The sequence below is a fragment of the Struthio camelus genome, chromosome 1 (genome assembly GCF_040807025.1).
Source record: "Struthio camelus isolate bStrCam1 chromosome 1, bStrCam1.hap1, whole genome shotgun sequence".
Taxonomy (NCBI): domain Eukaryota; kingdom Metazoa; phylum Chordata; class Aves; order Struthioniformes; family Struthionidae; genus Struthio; species Struthio camelus.
The window spans coordinates 148,374,515-148,389,680 of record NC_090942.1 but is presented as its reverse complement, the minus strand read 5'-3'; the positions used below and the strand labels follow the sequence as shown (position 1 = coordinate 148,389,680).

The 15,166-nt window shown below is 38.4% G+C and overlaps 1 protein-coding gene across 7 annotated transcripts in view; it reads left to right on the top strand.

Annotated features, from left to right (window-relative positions):
- LOC104138686 (cohesin subunit SA-2) overlaps window positions 1-15,166 on the top strand; it is a 63,769-nt gene that overhangs the window by 19,897 nt on the left and 28,706 nt on the right. For all 7 annotated transcript variants that reach the window (XM_068922727.1, XM_068922707.1, XM_068922717.1 and 4 more), the window contains 4 exons: window positions 230-303; window positions 726-849; window positions 5,914-6,012; window positions 8,057-8,136. In XM_068922727.1, coding sequence (XP_068778828.1) covers window positions 230-303; window positions 726-849; window positions 5,914-6,012; window positions 8,057-8,136 — 377 coding nt within the window. The remainder of the gene's footprint in view (window positions 1-229; window positions 304-725; window positions 850-5,913; window positions 6,013-8,056; window positions 8,137-15,166) is intronic.

The following is a 15,166-nucleotide window of genomic DNA, read 5'->3' as shown; positions in this document are numbered from 1 at the left end:
CTATGTGCTGTACCTGATTTGTAGTTGGTATCTGATAATCTTTCATCAGGACATAGCTACAAGAAGGCCAATTCCTAGTGTAGCTGCAGATCACTCATTTTGTGTTGGTACCATGTGTAAACACTAGGGATTTGCACCATAGTAGCCCTGTGAAGGCACTGATGCAACTTTCTCATGTGAAGCAAATTTGTGGGAACATTGTAAACATTACATTCTCTTTGTATTTCAGTATGAGCAGAAGCTTCTGGAGATACAGAACATGATGAATGCTATTTTCAAAGGGACATTTCTAAACCGTTACCGGTAAGAATAAAAATAAAGCTATGATATGTATCTGCATTCCCAAGCAAATCTTGCTCAGATTGCCCAGATCCCAGAATGAAGTTAAACATCTTAGAGGCACTGAGAGTGTCGAGGAAAACATGTAGCATTTGATTTTTTTTTTTTTTTAAAGAATTTGGGCTTAGAAAGGGACCTCTGTTAAGTGCATTTCTTTTAAGTTCTTCCTGCTCGATATCACTAGAAAATATCCAGAACTTCAAAATAATTACAGTATGAAACATTTATAGCTAAAAGTGGGTTAAATGTTGATTAAAGACTAGCTTGAAGCATTAATATGAAAATATTTTTAATATTTAGGATTGTACATATGCCTGCAATTCCAGAAAATAAAAATACTTTAATTAGGTATTTTAATGTGTTAATGTACAGTTTTATAATTTCAGTGATGTGATCCCTGAGATCCGGGCCACTTGCATTGAAGAAATTGGCAGCTGGATGAAAACATACCCAGATGCTTTTTTAAATGATAGTTACTTAAAATACATTGGGTGGATGCTGTATGATAAGGTAAAATTTTAATTTTTCTTATCACCTTATAGGGACAGTAGATAGAAAACCCTTCTTTTTAAGAATTTAAATTTTAGGATTCTTAAGAGCATATATTTAAAACTGTGATGGTATCAAAATAATTTCCTTTCTGTCCTATTTCAAGTTTCATTTTTAAAGCTATCCCATCACTAAATAACAGAGAACACTTTTCCAAGTCTGTAGCAGTGCATCGAGTGTGTGTCCCTGTGTGTGCAGTTTTTTCATGTGTTATCAAGTGGATTGAGTTGGAAACTGTTCTTACTATTTTGTAACATGGACTATATCCTTTGAGTACATGCAGTGTTAAAATCTGGCCCAAATTCTGCTTTAAGGCTGATGATTATATTTAAAATTTTGTTTTATTTTATAAAGATGATAGATAAATATTACCAATAGTAAATTACTCTGCAATATCATATTTCTCATTTGGAAGTAAATGGATTTTTGCAGAACTTTTTTTAAAATCTTACCTTGTTATAGTTGAGATTTTTCCTTATTCTTCTCTATTTGAAACAATTCTTTATTTCAATTATTTTTTTTTCTTTTCCTTTTAGTAATTATGTTTTTATTTTTGGGTAGAGACATACTTTTAAGAAAAGTTAACTCAGAAGTACGCTGTTTCTCATGCTTTTAAAATGCATGATAGATTTTAGAGAGAGAGGGATATTTATCATCAGTGGTTGATTACTGGAATCTGCATGCTATACTTCTGCAGGTCACCTTTTAAAATATATGTAGCTCCTCTATAAATTCGTAAACATTCTCACTTTTGTATTAGATTTAAGAAACGTTTATGTGCTCTGAATAAAATGTTAGTTTACAACAAAGCCAGGAGGGGGAGCACAAAGCCTCTTATTTTCCTGTTTTCTGCCATTACTGTAAAGGTACTGTTTAGATTTTATTTTAAGAGCAACAAATCTTTCGGGAACTATTGTTTTTTCCTGAAAAAAATAGTATCTGATCAAAATGTAACAGCTTTTTAGTTCCAGTTGGGAGAGTTCTCAAACTATGAAAATTAAAAGTCATTTTTGACGATGATGTTTTTTCCTTCCCAGTGCTGTACAGTGACAATTAACATCTGGTATCTCTGTTTAATACATGCAGCTCATCCAGTGTCATTTAGTGGCAACTGGAAAGGGCAGTTTTTTTAAGTTTTTGCAGAAGCAATACAGATATCAGCAGAGTGAGACAGGGTCAGAAACCTATATTCCACGTTTGGCTGAGGCCTGGTGGTATACCATTACTGGTGGTTGCGGTCCTGACTGTGCTTTGTGACTCGTAGCCACTGTTAAGTTGCCAGAATCTAAAATGAGAGGAGGGCATTTTTGGCAGTGACAGGGGCAGTGGTGCTTTTATATACATCTGAATGTTATTTTCCGCTATTACTCCTTAATAAGCATTTCCATTCCATGTTGATGGGGGTGGGCAGCAAGAAACGGATCACTCCTAGAGCCAATTTTCTTTTAGAATATAAAGTAGAGATGTTTGCCAAATAATTTAGGCCCCAGAGTTGAATAACCACAAAAGTATTCTAACTGTGGGGAAAATCTGGGCAGGATCATCTACAGCATTATAAACAGAGATTAAGTTCAGTCAGCTTCATTTGGGAAGCTTTAGAGAAGGAAAAAGAAAGTATACAATTAACATTTTGTCTTCAGAGTTTTATTTGAATATAATTATTCCTTCTTGCCCCTGAGATACCATTTTGCCATTATACTTTATCCTAATATTAGGCATTATATGTTTTTATGAAAGGTTATTTCCTAGATGCAAGAGGGTGTTCCCGGTTCAGTGGTAATATGCTCAGAATTGCGTATGAGAATCTCTCTTTGGCCCAGTAAGAGCTGTGGAGCAATGATGTAAAGGGATATTTTTTATTGATGTATTTGTAAGTATTTTATGTTCATCTATTACAAATAACTTTTTTTTTTTAATGACAAATAATGCTTAGTACTAAATCTGACAGTTGTATGCAATTAAGCAATGTTACGTATAAGCCCAATCACCTCTTAGTGCATTTGTGAAACCCAGGTACCTAACTGGTGCTCCAAGGGTCTACCTAGCTACTAATCAACACTCAGATCCGGTTAAACCAGTGCTGATCTGGGCAGGTGTTGAAAGGGAATGCTGTGGAAAAATCAAATTGAAGAGCAGAAAAACAGAGAGGATCAAGAGTCAGAATGGGGGAAGTGGAAGGCAGAAGCAGCAGGCAGGAGAGCAGAGGCAATGAAGATGGAGATGCACACACACGCTTGGAACATCCCAAGGTATTAGATTAGCTTTGGGAGCTCAGGGCAAGTTGTTGAGCTTTTCTCATTAGCCTATAGAAAACACCCCAAACAAATCCTGTGGGAAGCAGGGAATTTCTGGTGAAATGAACTTTTGTGTCCTGACCACATGATCCTCCTGGCAAATTTCAGCTGATTGAAAGGGTTTTCAGTGATGCCTCCCATTCAGCATGGCCATAGAAACTGATCCCACTGTTATGGCAATTTCTGAATATTTCTTTCTTCAGATGTCCATGTTAAAATACTGATGCTCTGCTCCAAAGATCATCTCCCTGTGTATGTACTGACATTTTTCGTGAGGGCAATTTCTTTTATTGTGTTTTACCTCAACGGGACAGCTAAGCCGGATTGTCTTTGCAAATCAGGAGTATTTCAGATTAAGACCTGGTTTTCCCAGTTTATTCTAGGGAGGGTGCATGTGTTGAGGAGCAAAAAGAGCGTGACCCAGCCCAACCTCATCAAATCTTCCAGGTCTCATCTGTATCTGTAAGACCTGCAGTCTCACTCTTACCTCACAGAGATGGGGCTGAGACTGAAATCTCATAACTGAATGTGCCTAAGCAGTGCTGGAGCCCATGTAGAGCTCTTTGTTGTCACTAGAGCTGCTCACTGACTTACTGATTTTCCATGGCAGTCTGTTTGCAGGCCAGGGTCAAAATACACTATGATATAACTGAGGGACAGTGTGTGTTCAGAGCATCCTGATAATATGCTTACATCATTCCCCTTCACTATGTAACAGCTTTGAAAGACCAGACAGGCAGGTTATTTCATCAAGATTAGAACTGTAGTTTTGGTGAGGGGAGTAGAAGGTAGGGTGTTTGTATTTGCCTACATTGCTGTCAAAAGGCGATGAAGGTAAGTAGGTGAGGTGGTTTTAGAAGGAGGTGAATAATGAAGAAGCTACAAGGAGTGATGTATCTGGAAAAAGAAGAGGCATTTGAGAAAGAGACTGCAGCTGAGCTATAGGAAGATAGCAGAAATAGTCATAGCAGGAGTAATTATTTGTTTTCAGTCCCTAGATAGAACTTTCTCAACACTTTAAAGAACTGTACACATGTGGGGTTATGGCTGAGAGTTTTGAGGTGGCAAGTGAATATGTTAGAAGGTAGGTATAGTTTAACGCATTAAACTTTGTGTCTGCAGACTTGAATTTGTCACCTGACTGACGAGTGCAAATGACAGCAATCCCTAGCTGTGTTCCAGGGGCTATATTCCTGTGTCCTGTGTTCCAGGACTGCCTAACAAACCAAAACTATCAAACAAATGTTTTCTTTTTTTTTTTAGCCCAAATGCAGTCTCTATTCACGAATACAGCCTCGTAATAAATTAGTGAGGGCAGCTGAAGCCAGGATTGCAGTACATTGGCTGAACTGAGTTCATGTAAGTTGGCAGAGCTGTCGTCCATGGCATTCTTGGCAGCGGACAGCGATGAGTAGCAAGTTCAGACTGTTGCTGAATGGAATTCCATGTTGCAGAGCCCCTGTAAGGAGGAGCAATTGGGGGCAACAGTTTATTTCTTGGACAAGGCCCTTAATTTGAAAGAAATGAGCACAACTTAGAATGTGTACTGCATTGTGTGTCATAAATTAAGAGCGCGGTGCTCATCGTTGCCTGTTGATCTTTCTTTTTCTATTTCTAGCAAATGCTGCCTAATGCAAAATTGTTAGTCAAAGCCTCTTGCTGGATCTTGCAGGATCTTTGCTATCCATCATAAGCAGGTGAACAGGAACTTGTAGTAATGGATAGCCTGTGTGTAGGTGGTCTCCCGTCTTGGGTTCCCTTGGTTTTCCTTACTGCTATTGTTAGCAGGAAGAATTAAGGAAGAAATATGAAGAGGCTGAATCAAAGCCTGCAGTTCATTCAAGTGTCTCCTGATATCCTTGGCTTTATAAGTTCACAGAACACAGTGATTTTTTTTTTGTGTTAGATCCTCAGAATGACTGTCTTGGCAACATTAAAACTTTTGTCATTTGAAAGTTTTAGCCATACACCTAAGATATTTAGAAGTTGGATAAAGAAAAGGGCTCTTTTTTGAGGTGTTTGTGAAGTATCAGTGCTAATAGCATGAAGTAACTCCTTGCAGAAATGAAATCAAAGCAACTCTTCCCTTCTTAGAATGCTTAAAATACAGAGTAATGTTCCAGTGTAAAGGAGAAATGAGAGGAAGAAGGCATAACATCTAACTTTGTACCTTTGGGGACCCACAATGATAAGCTGGTGCATTTCTAAGATGCACCTCTTCCTGTTGGAGTTTTATCTTGACTAGAATTTCTAAAAGGCCTTATCCATATCTAACTTCTGTGTGAGTCAAGTCTTGAAAGGAAACAAGCAAATTCTGGTGTACGGAAAGAGTGCTGATGGTATTACATAGGTAATCTGTACTCTTGTCTTTGTATAGCTTTGACAGGTGAATTGCACAATTCTTCCATTTTTAAATTCTGTTGTTGTTCATCAGTTGTGAGATCTGTGAGAGTTTCTTTGACTCTTAAGGGAGCCTAACACAAACTTTGAGGACTTGAAGTTTGGCTCGCTACTGGCTTCCTGGGTGTGTGTGGGAGAGAGACACATGTGTGTGTGCACACAGACATAATGGTACTGATATCACTGTTAAAGAAGATGAGGCAGTATTTGACTAGCCTGTTGTAGGCATACCCACAAACCTCTTATTTTCTTAATGTAAATACCAGTCAATAGTAAATGACATCAAAGATGCGTATTTGTTACTGTTAGCAGATTCCTTTTTGTCTTGTAGCAAGCTGAAGTACGGCTAAAGTGTCTTCTGGGACTGCAGGGAATTTATAGCAGAGAAGAACTTGTTTCTAGGATGGATCTCTTTACTAGCAGATTCAAGGTAAATGAGTTATGTTTTCTGTTTTTTAAATCTGGGTTGGGTGTACGTACAGGATCTGATATTTTAATGAGAGCTGATCTCCCCATTTTCTTGACTGACAGAACTATGAAGTGCTGCAGAGACAGTCTGCTTGACTGTGTGGCTGAAGGGGTTTGCAGAGATGTCTCCCTCTGTTTATGTGAACATTTCTGTTTTATTTTGGCTTATACATGGAATGGTGTTAGCATAATCTTTAGTCAGTCATCTTTGCCATTTATCCAGAATGGCCGTTTTTTTTTTTAACAGGGTCTTTGGCAGATGAGAAAGAATTTGATACTCCAAAGGTCCCTTTTTCACTATTCCTGATAATGGGTTCACCTGGTACATATTGCATTGGCTGATCATGTATTACACTGATGTGGGAATGCATGACTCCTTGTTGATCTACTGTGTCATTATCATTCTTGAAGAAGGATTCCTGATTTGTCATGACAAGTCAAATGATAGACTGTAATTTTGAGAACTTGTCATGTGACCACAGTGACCCTATACATGACCTTTATCATATTGCAACATCCTGACTCATTTAAGAGCTCAAACCTTTTCTTTTTTAATCCTGCCCTTAGTGATGGTTTCATCAGCTGTTCTTATGCCAGTGGGGCTGAGCCTTTTCAGTATTTGGAAAAGAAAGCTCAGAATGCTGTGAGAGGAGGTATGGATATCTCAGTCCCTCTGAATCAGTATGTAATCAATGCCTGCATGTGGTGGTAATTCATACTCTTTTTGCCAAAGGTGCAGTGCTTACCCATTACAACTGTCAAAACAGTTGTCAGTAGCTAAAAAAAGCTATGTCATGTTCTCAAAGAACAAGAAATAGATTAATATTGAAGCCTTAAGAATAAATTATTCGGGCTGAAACTTGATTGTCTAAAATCAGCCCCTGTTTAAACAATTTTTTATCCCTCCTCTCTATTTCCTGTTAGAGGAAGGTTGCTGTAAGCTACTGTAAGCTGCTTAGGCAACTGCAGGATTGTTATTCAGAGACTGATGAAATAGCTTCAGCGTTCATACTGACATCTCTGTGCGTGGAAGATGCTATATAAATAGATCATAGCATCCCCTTCCCCAATCCCGAAAAAAACCCAAACACCTACACGCAAAATATAAACTGGTTTGGAATCTTCCAAAGTTAAAATCGCACTTTCTTAGTGATGGTAAATGGAAATATGTAACTCGTAATCTATTTCCCACAAGCTTGATTTCACACTCTCCTTCTGTTATCCTTGAGTTTGCCAAACTCAGGATTCCTGGTCTTCCACACCTTGCAGCTCGGTTGTGAGGAGAAGGAAGGTACAAAGTAAAATGAATCTAGAGATTTGGAAATGAAGTGTTAAGTGAGAAAGTTGTTAGTCCCCAAGCAAGTAAGTCTTAAGGTTTAACGTGCCTTAAAAATGTAGGCTGTACTGGGGGCAATGTGAGTTCTTGGGTGCACAAGAGAAGAAAATTTCCATTGTGTTCTGAGGTGTTTTATACGTGTACCAAGTTACAGTAGTGTGACATCTAGAGGGCGGGAATATTGCTTATTCCAGGAAGTACTTTATGACCCGAATCCTAATTATTTTTCCAGCGAGACACTGGCTTCTGTAATGTGTACGTATACACACTTTATTGCTGATGGGAGACACTGGTTATGTAATGCTTGTAATTTGAGCCTTACCTTCACTTAACATATTGAAGTGCCAGTAGTAACATCTTAGAAACAAGTTGTCAGTCACTTTTAATTTGTAGACTATCGTTGATTTCTCGTGAACGCATACATTACATCTATGAAAAATATCATATTACTGCATGATTAATTCAGTTAAAAATTAACATGCTGTTAATTTTCCGGGGCTGGGGAACTATTTGGTAGTAATCCAGTTGCCTTATGTCTCCTAGGAAATAGCTGCTGAAATAAAAATAAATCTCTGCTCTACTAGTGTAGATGATCTCACTGTAGGAAAAATATGTGTTTGTTGAGAACAATACATGTTATATCTTTTTATTGTCATTTTGCATCCATTAGGATCGAATTGTGTCCATGCTTCTGGACAAGGACCATGAAGTAGCAGTTCAAGCCATGAAACTCTTGATGCTTGTGTCACAGTAAATAATTTCTTTTTTAATTTACTGTATTGTTTGAATGGTGACAAGATCCAGATACAGTCCTGGTGAATCTTCCTGTAATCAATTACATGCTGAGAAACAATTGCTCCCGGCAGGATACGAGTTACAGTTAAGGCTGCTCAAAACATGGCATTTTCTTTCTGTGGGAAACACCAACATTATGCAAATCTTTGTGCTTAGATTTGGTATGGAAAGTACATTGTTATATCTTTATACTTCCCCCTGAAAGGAAATTCCAAAGCATTTTCATTCTGGCTTTTCTCAAATAGAGCATCTGCCTATCTCTGGGGAAGTTCCCCACCACAGAGTCTTCCATCCCAGTGTTCCAGGTCTTGACTGGGAACTCAGTGAACTCTGCCACCTTCTTGGTTTCCCCAGGTGATACAGGAAGCCTTGAGCTTTGAGGTTGTTGGTAGAATTTGAACGTTTGTGGCTCTGTTGCAGAGAATCTGGGAGCTATTGTGCCCAAAACAGACTGACAGGAAATGAGCAAGTATGTGACATTTTGTTTTTGCTGAAGTGGAAGGTTAACAACAAAAAAGAAAATCAGGAAATTACCCACCAGTCATAGGTTCAGTAGGGTAATGGCAAGCTGGACGTATGGGGAGAAGCTAGGCTAACATTACAGCACTGTATGAATCCTATTCTGATACATTCTTGAGCAGTATGTTTATTTTAGAAATGGCTTTTTTTGCAAAATAAGGGATGAGTAAATTCTCTGTCCCTCTTTTTTTAATGCAAAATAGATTTTGGGACTCCATAAGTGCCCTGCTGTTTCAGGATTTAAGTTGACTTCTGCTGACACAAATGCCTCCATGTGCAGCATGGTACATTGTCCAGTAGCCTTCTGTGATTTGCTTTTCTGCTGAAGTATTCAGAAGCATTCCAGAAGTAGTACAGATTTTGAATCCAATATTCAGAAGTAATCTAAAAGTATTACCCACTGCTAGAAGAGGATGTAGAACTTAATCGACCAAGTAATGTAGAATAAATATTGAGGTATGTACATAGAACTCTGAAAGCTATGGGAAGAGTTACTAATAAAATTTGTGAGGTGACAGTTAAGACTTATCTGCATTTGGAAATTTCCTTCTAAATAATTTTCCAGGAGTTATTTCAAGATAAGCTGCCATAGGAGCGCTCTTGCTTTGAAATAAGGACATGTATACATGAGGAGGCTTAAGACATGAATGAACTGCATGAAACCTCTGAGTTAATGTTATTAATGTTGAGGTAATGTTATTAATGTTGAGGATAAAATGCTTTTAAGGTGAATTTGATCGTTTTGAAAGTGAATTAACTTCCACTGAATTAGGATTTAATAATTCTGAGCGTGCACGTAGGAGCTGAATATGGTTGAATCCATTCATATGGATTTTCCTTGGGGTCCTTGTATAAACAAGCTGTAAGTGTTCAGGTAGGGACAAGTTCCAGAAAAACTGGAATAGCTTTGGTAAACATCCAGATATAGACAAGATGTATCAAACCTGCTTTTCCTGTCATTTTCTCCCACTTTTAGCCACCTTTTGATGTACTGCTTATGCAAGCTGCTGTTGTTTTTTCCATAGAAGAACAAATGCCTCTCAGCATGAGTGCTGAAGAACAGCCTAGGACATGACAGATGCTGTGCTGTATCTATATGCATTTGGCAATAGAAGGAGCTTTTCTAATTTCTCCTGCATCAGCCCAACGATTAGGCAGAGCTGGACCCAGCGGCAAACTAAGCCAGTATCCGTATTCTCCTCCACTCTTAAAACTTGGCCATACCAGTAGCTGCTGTGCATTTTGAAGCTGCTGTGCTAACAAACTCTTCATGAGTAGGGCCCACTTATTCATAGGAACAGACAAAGGATATGCCACTGCCAGCTATCTCGGTTACTCTATATTGCTGAAGTAAAAGCAGTTCGACTTGGATGGGTTTTTTTTTTAGCATTGCTGTTGACATTAAGTCTTAAGTACTTTTGTATACTGAAGCACTGCTTTATAGTCTGAAGGGGGGCCTGGCTTCTATTTCACTTCACACTCCATTGACTTGAGGGGCATTTCTCTAGGTCTGCTCCAGCATATATATCAGAACAGCATATGACTGCTGTGGACATAGCATGCTTTTCTGAAGGAAGTACCACTGTTTGGGTCTCACCAGCAGTAGACAGGGTTGTATTGTTACTGTGTTTACAATGTCCGTTTGTGCAGCACTTGGTTCTCTGTGTTGCGTAGTTAGTGGAACAAAGTACAATGCTGTGTCTATGTGCATAATACATCCCTGTGCTAGGAGGAGCGATACACCATTGTTGAAGTACAAAGATGGTGTTACGGCTGCCCTTGTTCTGTACCTAACTAACAAGTGCTATATTGGCACTGCAGCTGTTTAGCTTCTCTGGCTTTCTTATGTGGGATCATGTTCTCATCAATGCAAGCTGCAGCTATAAAGTTTGATCAATGTTTCTTCTATCCTTATTTTTCTTAAATGCAATTAGGTTTGCATCGTGAATAAGTGCTTATTAAAGTTTTCTAAATAGCACTTGTCAGTCAGGAAATGTAGTTTTCATGAGTAAAATGAATATTTTTTAAAAAATTGTTTTTAATTAGGCTGTGTGGAGGCCTAGCAAACACATGCTTTTCTTTGTTTTTGCTCATCTGCTGCGTAGCCCCTCTTCCCTCCCCCTCCCCCCCAAATTGCTGTGAGCCCTGTTGATTTGTCTTAATTACTGGAACGATGAAAGTGGGAACTGGAGACTTAACGAACAAATTCAACTACAGATCTTCTCTTTGATAAAACTAGTACTCACCAGTCTATAAAACCGGCGTGAAGACAATGCAGACAGTACAGACAGTCTCTGACACAGACTTCTTAATAAGGGTCTGCATCAAGATGCTTTTCCAGCAATGGCGAAGCTTATGCTTCAGTACATAAATGTGTCAGAAAGGACTCAACATGGTATTCCAGAAGCAAAGAAATTTCAGGGTTAGTGTGTCTGAAATAGATGCATTTTATGGCTTATGATTGGTATCTGGATACTAAGCAGTTATGCTACTTGGTACATGCAGTAAAGCGTGAAATAGGGTTGGTGACAGGGACTCCACTGTTTGTAAAGCATGCTTCTGTGTGTATGTATCGATGTAACCACATTTTTCACAACTTTCAGTCACACTGTACTGTCTTCTCTGCATGGCTCATTTTTGTCATCTGCGAATTTGGCAGCTATATTCTAGTTGCCCACAGTACGTTTTTATGGAGGCATGAAAGATCTTTCAGATTCAAGTTTTCATTTTTAGATCTACTGGTTAGAATGTGTATCTCATAAACTCCATATATTTGGTTTGGAGACAGCTCACAGCAAATTTTTTTTTTTTTCCTCCAAGAATATAGTCTTAAATGGTCAGGTACTGACCTCTAGAACATGTCTCTTGTCTTGGAATAAATCTCTTGTTATTTAGTGACATGCACTAGCCAGGAGCAAGGGCAGGAGTAACCCTTTTTTAAAATTATTTTTTAATTAGTCCATTGTGTGTATATCAGCAACTCTTTTTCTGGTTTCCATAATTGTCTTTTGGGTGAGTATAGTAGCAAGGCCTCCACCTATTTTTTTTGATGTTTGACCGTTGCAGTGACTCTTGCCTTGCAGTTGAACTTCTGTGCTCCTTGTGTTTTAGTAACATCTCTTAACCATCTCTTAACTGTGACTGTATTCCAGTACTGTGGAATATACATTGGTTATTCTGTACACACTACTGGCCCATAAAACTGCTGTGCTGGCCTTTATATTCTCTCTTTTACTAGCCAGGCAGGCAATGAAAAACACTAACCTTTTCAATTCACTTAATGTGTTACATTATTTAAAAAGAAAAATCAGTGCTGAATCAAAACGCTCTTGCTGTGCACATACCTGGTCTGTTCAAATCCATATTTGTGTTTTCACCCTGTGAGCTGAGCTGTTTTTTTCTTGTTTGTTGCATGTTGTCTCAATTGAATGTGAAGGTCTTTCGGCTAGTGGATTTCTATTTTTCACAGCCCAATGGGATCCTAAAACTGAAACGAGCCTGTGAGGTTTAGCGTAATAGAAATTATTAATGCTATTGAATTATGCATAATTGTTAGCATTAATGTTGCAAAGCATCTGAGAGGGAATAGGAAGGAAATAAAGAGGGAGAAAGAATGAGTGATAAATATGTACTGAAAGAGAGAAGTGCAGAAAATAAGGAAACTTACAGGAAATACTGCCCTTTGAGAAAGCAAATTAATTTAGTGAGGCTAGTACCAGACAATTCTGTTCATTTCTATATTTCAGGTAGTTCATAACTACCTGAAAGAGTTGAGGGAGTTCGGAAAAGAGCAGCAAAAGCAATTAGGTAACTGTAGTAGGTGGATGAGGGAAGTTTAGAAGTGATGCACGTAGCGGCACAAATCTACAAATGGCTTGAATATATAAATAGCAAGGAAGGAGAAAATTACTTTGTATCACATCCGTTAAATGTAACTAGAAATTAAACTGAGTTTTAAGCACAGAACACCAAGTTAGAAATTTGGAAGAGCTGCCTGAAAGAGTGAAGAAGAGTGAAAACTGGATTCATTGCACTCATTGAGGACTTCATGTTTAAACTATTTAGTAGAGCTGATAAATACGTTAATTCTCACTGCAGTGCTTAGACAGTGGTAAGTAGAGTTACTCCAACTTAAGGGTCAGGAAACTGAGACTTGTAAGTGCCCAGTGTTCTGCTCAGTGGAAGAGTCACAAATCAGGTAAAGCTGCTTCACTCTTACACTTTAAAAGCTTCACTATCCCTTCTGATTCCCACCTAGACTGGCAAGAATCTCTTAATTTGAAGTGGGAAGGCCTACACTATATGAGAATCTTGAAAACCGGATTTGGCAAAATACACTATGGCTAATAATGTAGTACACGTTACTGAGCATTGCAGATGTCCCATGACAAATAATTCAGCAGGGGGTTGAACTAGGTGATTCTGTATTGCTGTTTCATGGACTTTGGAGGAGAAAGTGACATTTGATAGGCAAATGCATTGTTTTTAGCAAGGTCCTTCAGACAACCCATTGTGCAGAAAAACATTATGTGGCATTGGAAGCCGAAATGCTATTGTGAAAAGTGTTTTTGTATGATAAAAAAAATAAGCTGAAGAGAGAGACATACTTTACATACAGATGAGGAAAATATCTACCTTTGTCTTGTTTAGTGGCCTTTAGCAAAAATAAGGAAATGTTAACTTGAAATTGATAAAAGTAGCCGTGTGAAGGGCTCTCTTCAGTGGAGCAAATTCGGCAGCACAGGTCTGATTGCTTGCATGAGTCACGTGTATTAGCAAAAGGAAATGACACGAAACTACAGCTCTTCCATGATTTCTTTAGGTCTACCCTCTTATCCAGGTAGAGTTATGGTAGCGCTTTGTGACTGAGAAGAGTCAAGCCTATTCCAAAGAAAGCAAAAGTGAAAGATCAAAAGTGAAAGAAGGCTTGTGCTTTCTCCTGTGTCTTCTCTTTTTTTACACTTCCTTGGAAGTTCTCTTCAACCATTTTGTGCCATCAAATACTTCCATTCAGAAACCTTGGTATCTACTCAAAAATATTAATATCTCCCATCTGAAGAGTTAACAAGGAAGAGTATGGATTGTATGTCTCCCTGAGTTATGTTTCTTAAACAAAATAAATACGTAGTTACTTACACAGCATCTGTCTAGTGTGCATCTTCTGGTGTTCTGTCACAGCATAATCATAGGATACAGTGCATTGCAACACACTAATCCTATTTAAAAAGTGAGTGGGGAAGGAGTCTTGTTATGCTGTAGTGACGACCACACTCTCCTCTCTCTTTCTGATCACCGAAATGTCATCTTGAAATACCTACAATGACAGCAGGGTAGAAAGAGGTAAATAAAATAATTATAAAAATCAGGTAAACATGTTCTATTGTCTCAAGCATTAGAATGCTTGTATTTTTTGGATGGTAATGATCAGGGCAACAGTAAAGTTGTTTGTGCAATGTCTTTGCAAATTTCTATGACTTAGATTTCTTTTAAATGCAAAATAAACAGGTTTTTTTTTTTGATTGAGATGCTATACCTTGGATTAACAATGTCCCCATGATGTGTGCCTGATCTTTCTCTGCACAGCCATTAGATAGGAAAAAGGGTAATGTAGCACAACTTTCAAAAGTGCATCAGATGCATTTTTATTTTACTATTTTGATATTATTATTATTATGCTTGGTATAAGCAATAGGAGAGAGCAAGCGGGATGATTCCAGCAGCTGTATATGGTCATGTCTCTTGCATAAAGTAAAATGGAACAAAGATATGAGATCTTTCAACTGGTGCCATACACAGAATAAAATGGGTCTGTGAGCTATCCCTAGAATATCGCAATTTCTTCTCCATGGCGTGTTCACACAGAAGTGCAGAGAAAATAGTGTGTCATGACATTGGTATGTGGAAGGCATGCCTGTTTATTTTTGGACACCTAAACACTGGCAGGCACTTCTGGCTTAACCTTTATCTGTTACTTGGCATTCTGAGGGCTGTAGATTTGCAGCAGTAGTATCGCTCTATTTAAAGTATTCTCTGAATGCATAATTCTTGCCTTATGTATGTTAAAAAGAAAGGCACCCATCTGCTGCGACAGCAGTAATGGTAGTGATGGCAGGTGTAGTTTAATGTTGCGATGTCCAGACGCAAGTAAAACCCCTGAACACTCATTTGAGTGGGGATATGAGAGTAAACCTCAGTGTTTCACAGAGAGCAGTGGCTGAGCAGCATGTGGAAAGCAGAGGAAGCACATGCAGGTATTCCTTCTCGTTCCAGAAAGAAGAAAAGATCCAAGGCTCAAGAGGTATCATCAGTGTCTGCCAGCCTGTGTTGCAAAGAAATAGGTTGTTTTCCCCTCCTTTGCTTCTGTACTACTACTGTGTTTCATACGTAGCCAGAGCTTTTACTTCTGACTTACTCTTGTCTTGAGGAGGGGGAGGAATACCGCTGTTGTAGATTAATGTAATTGAGA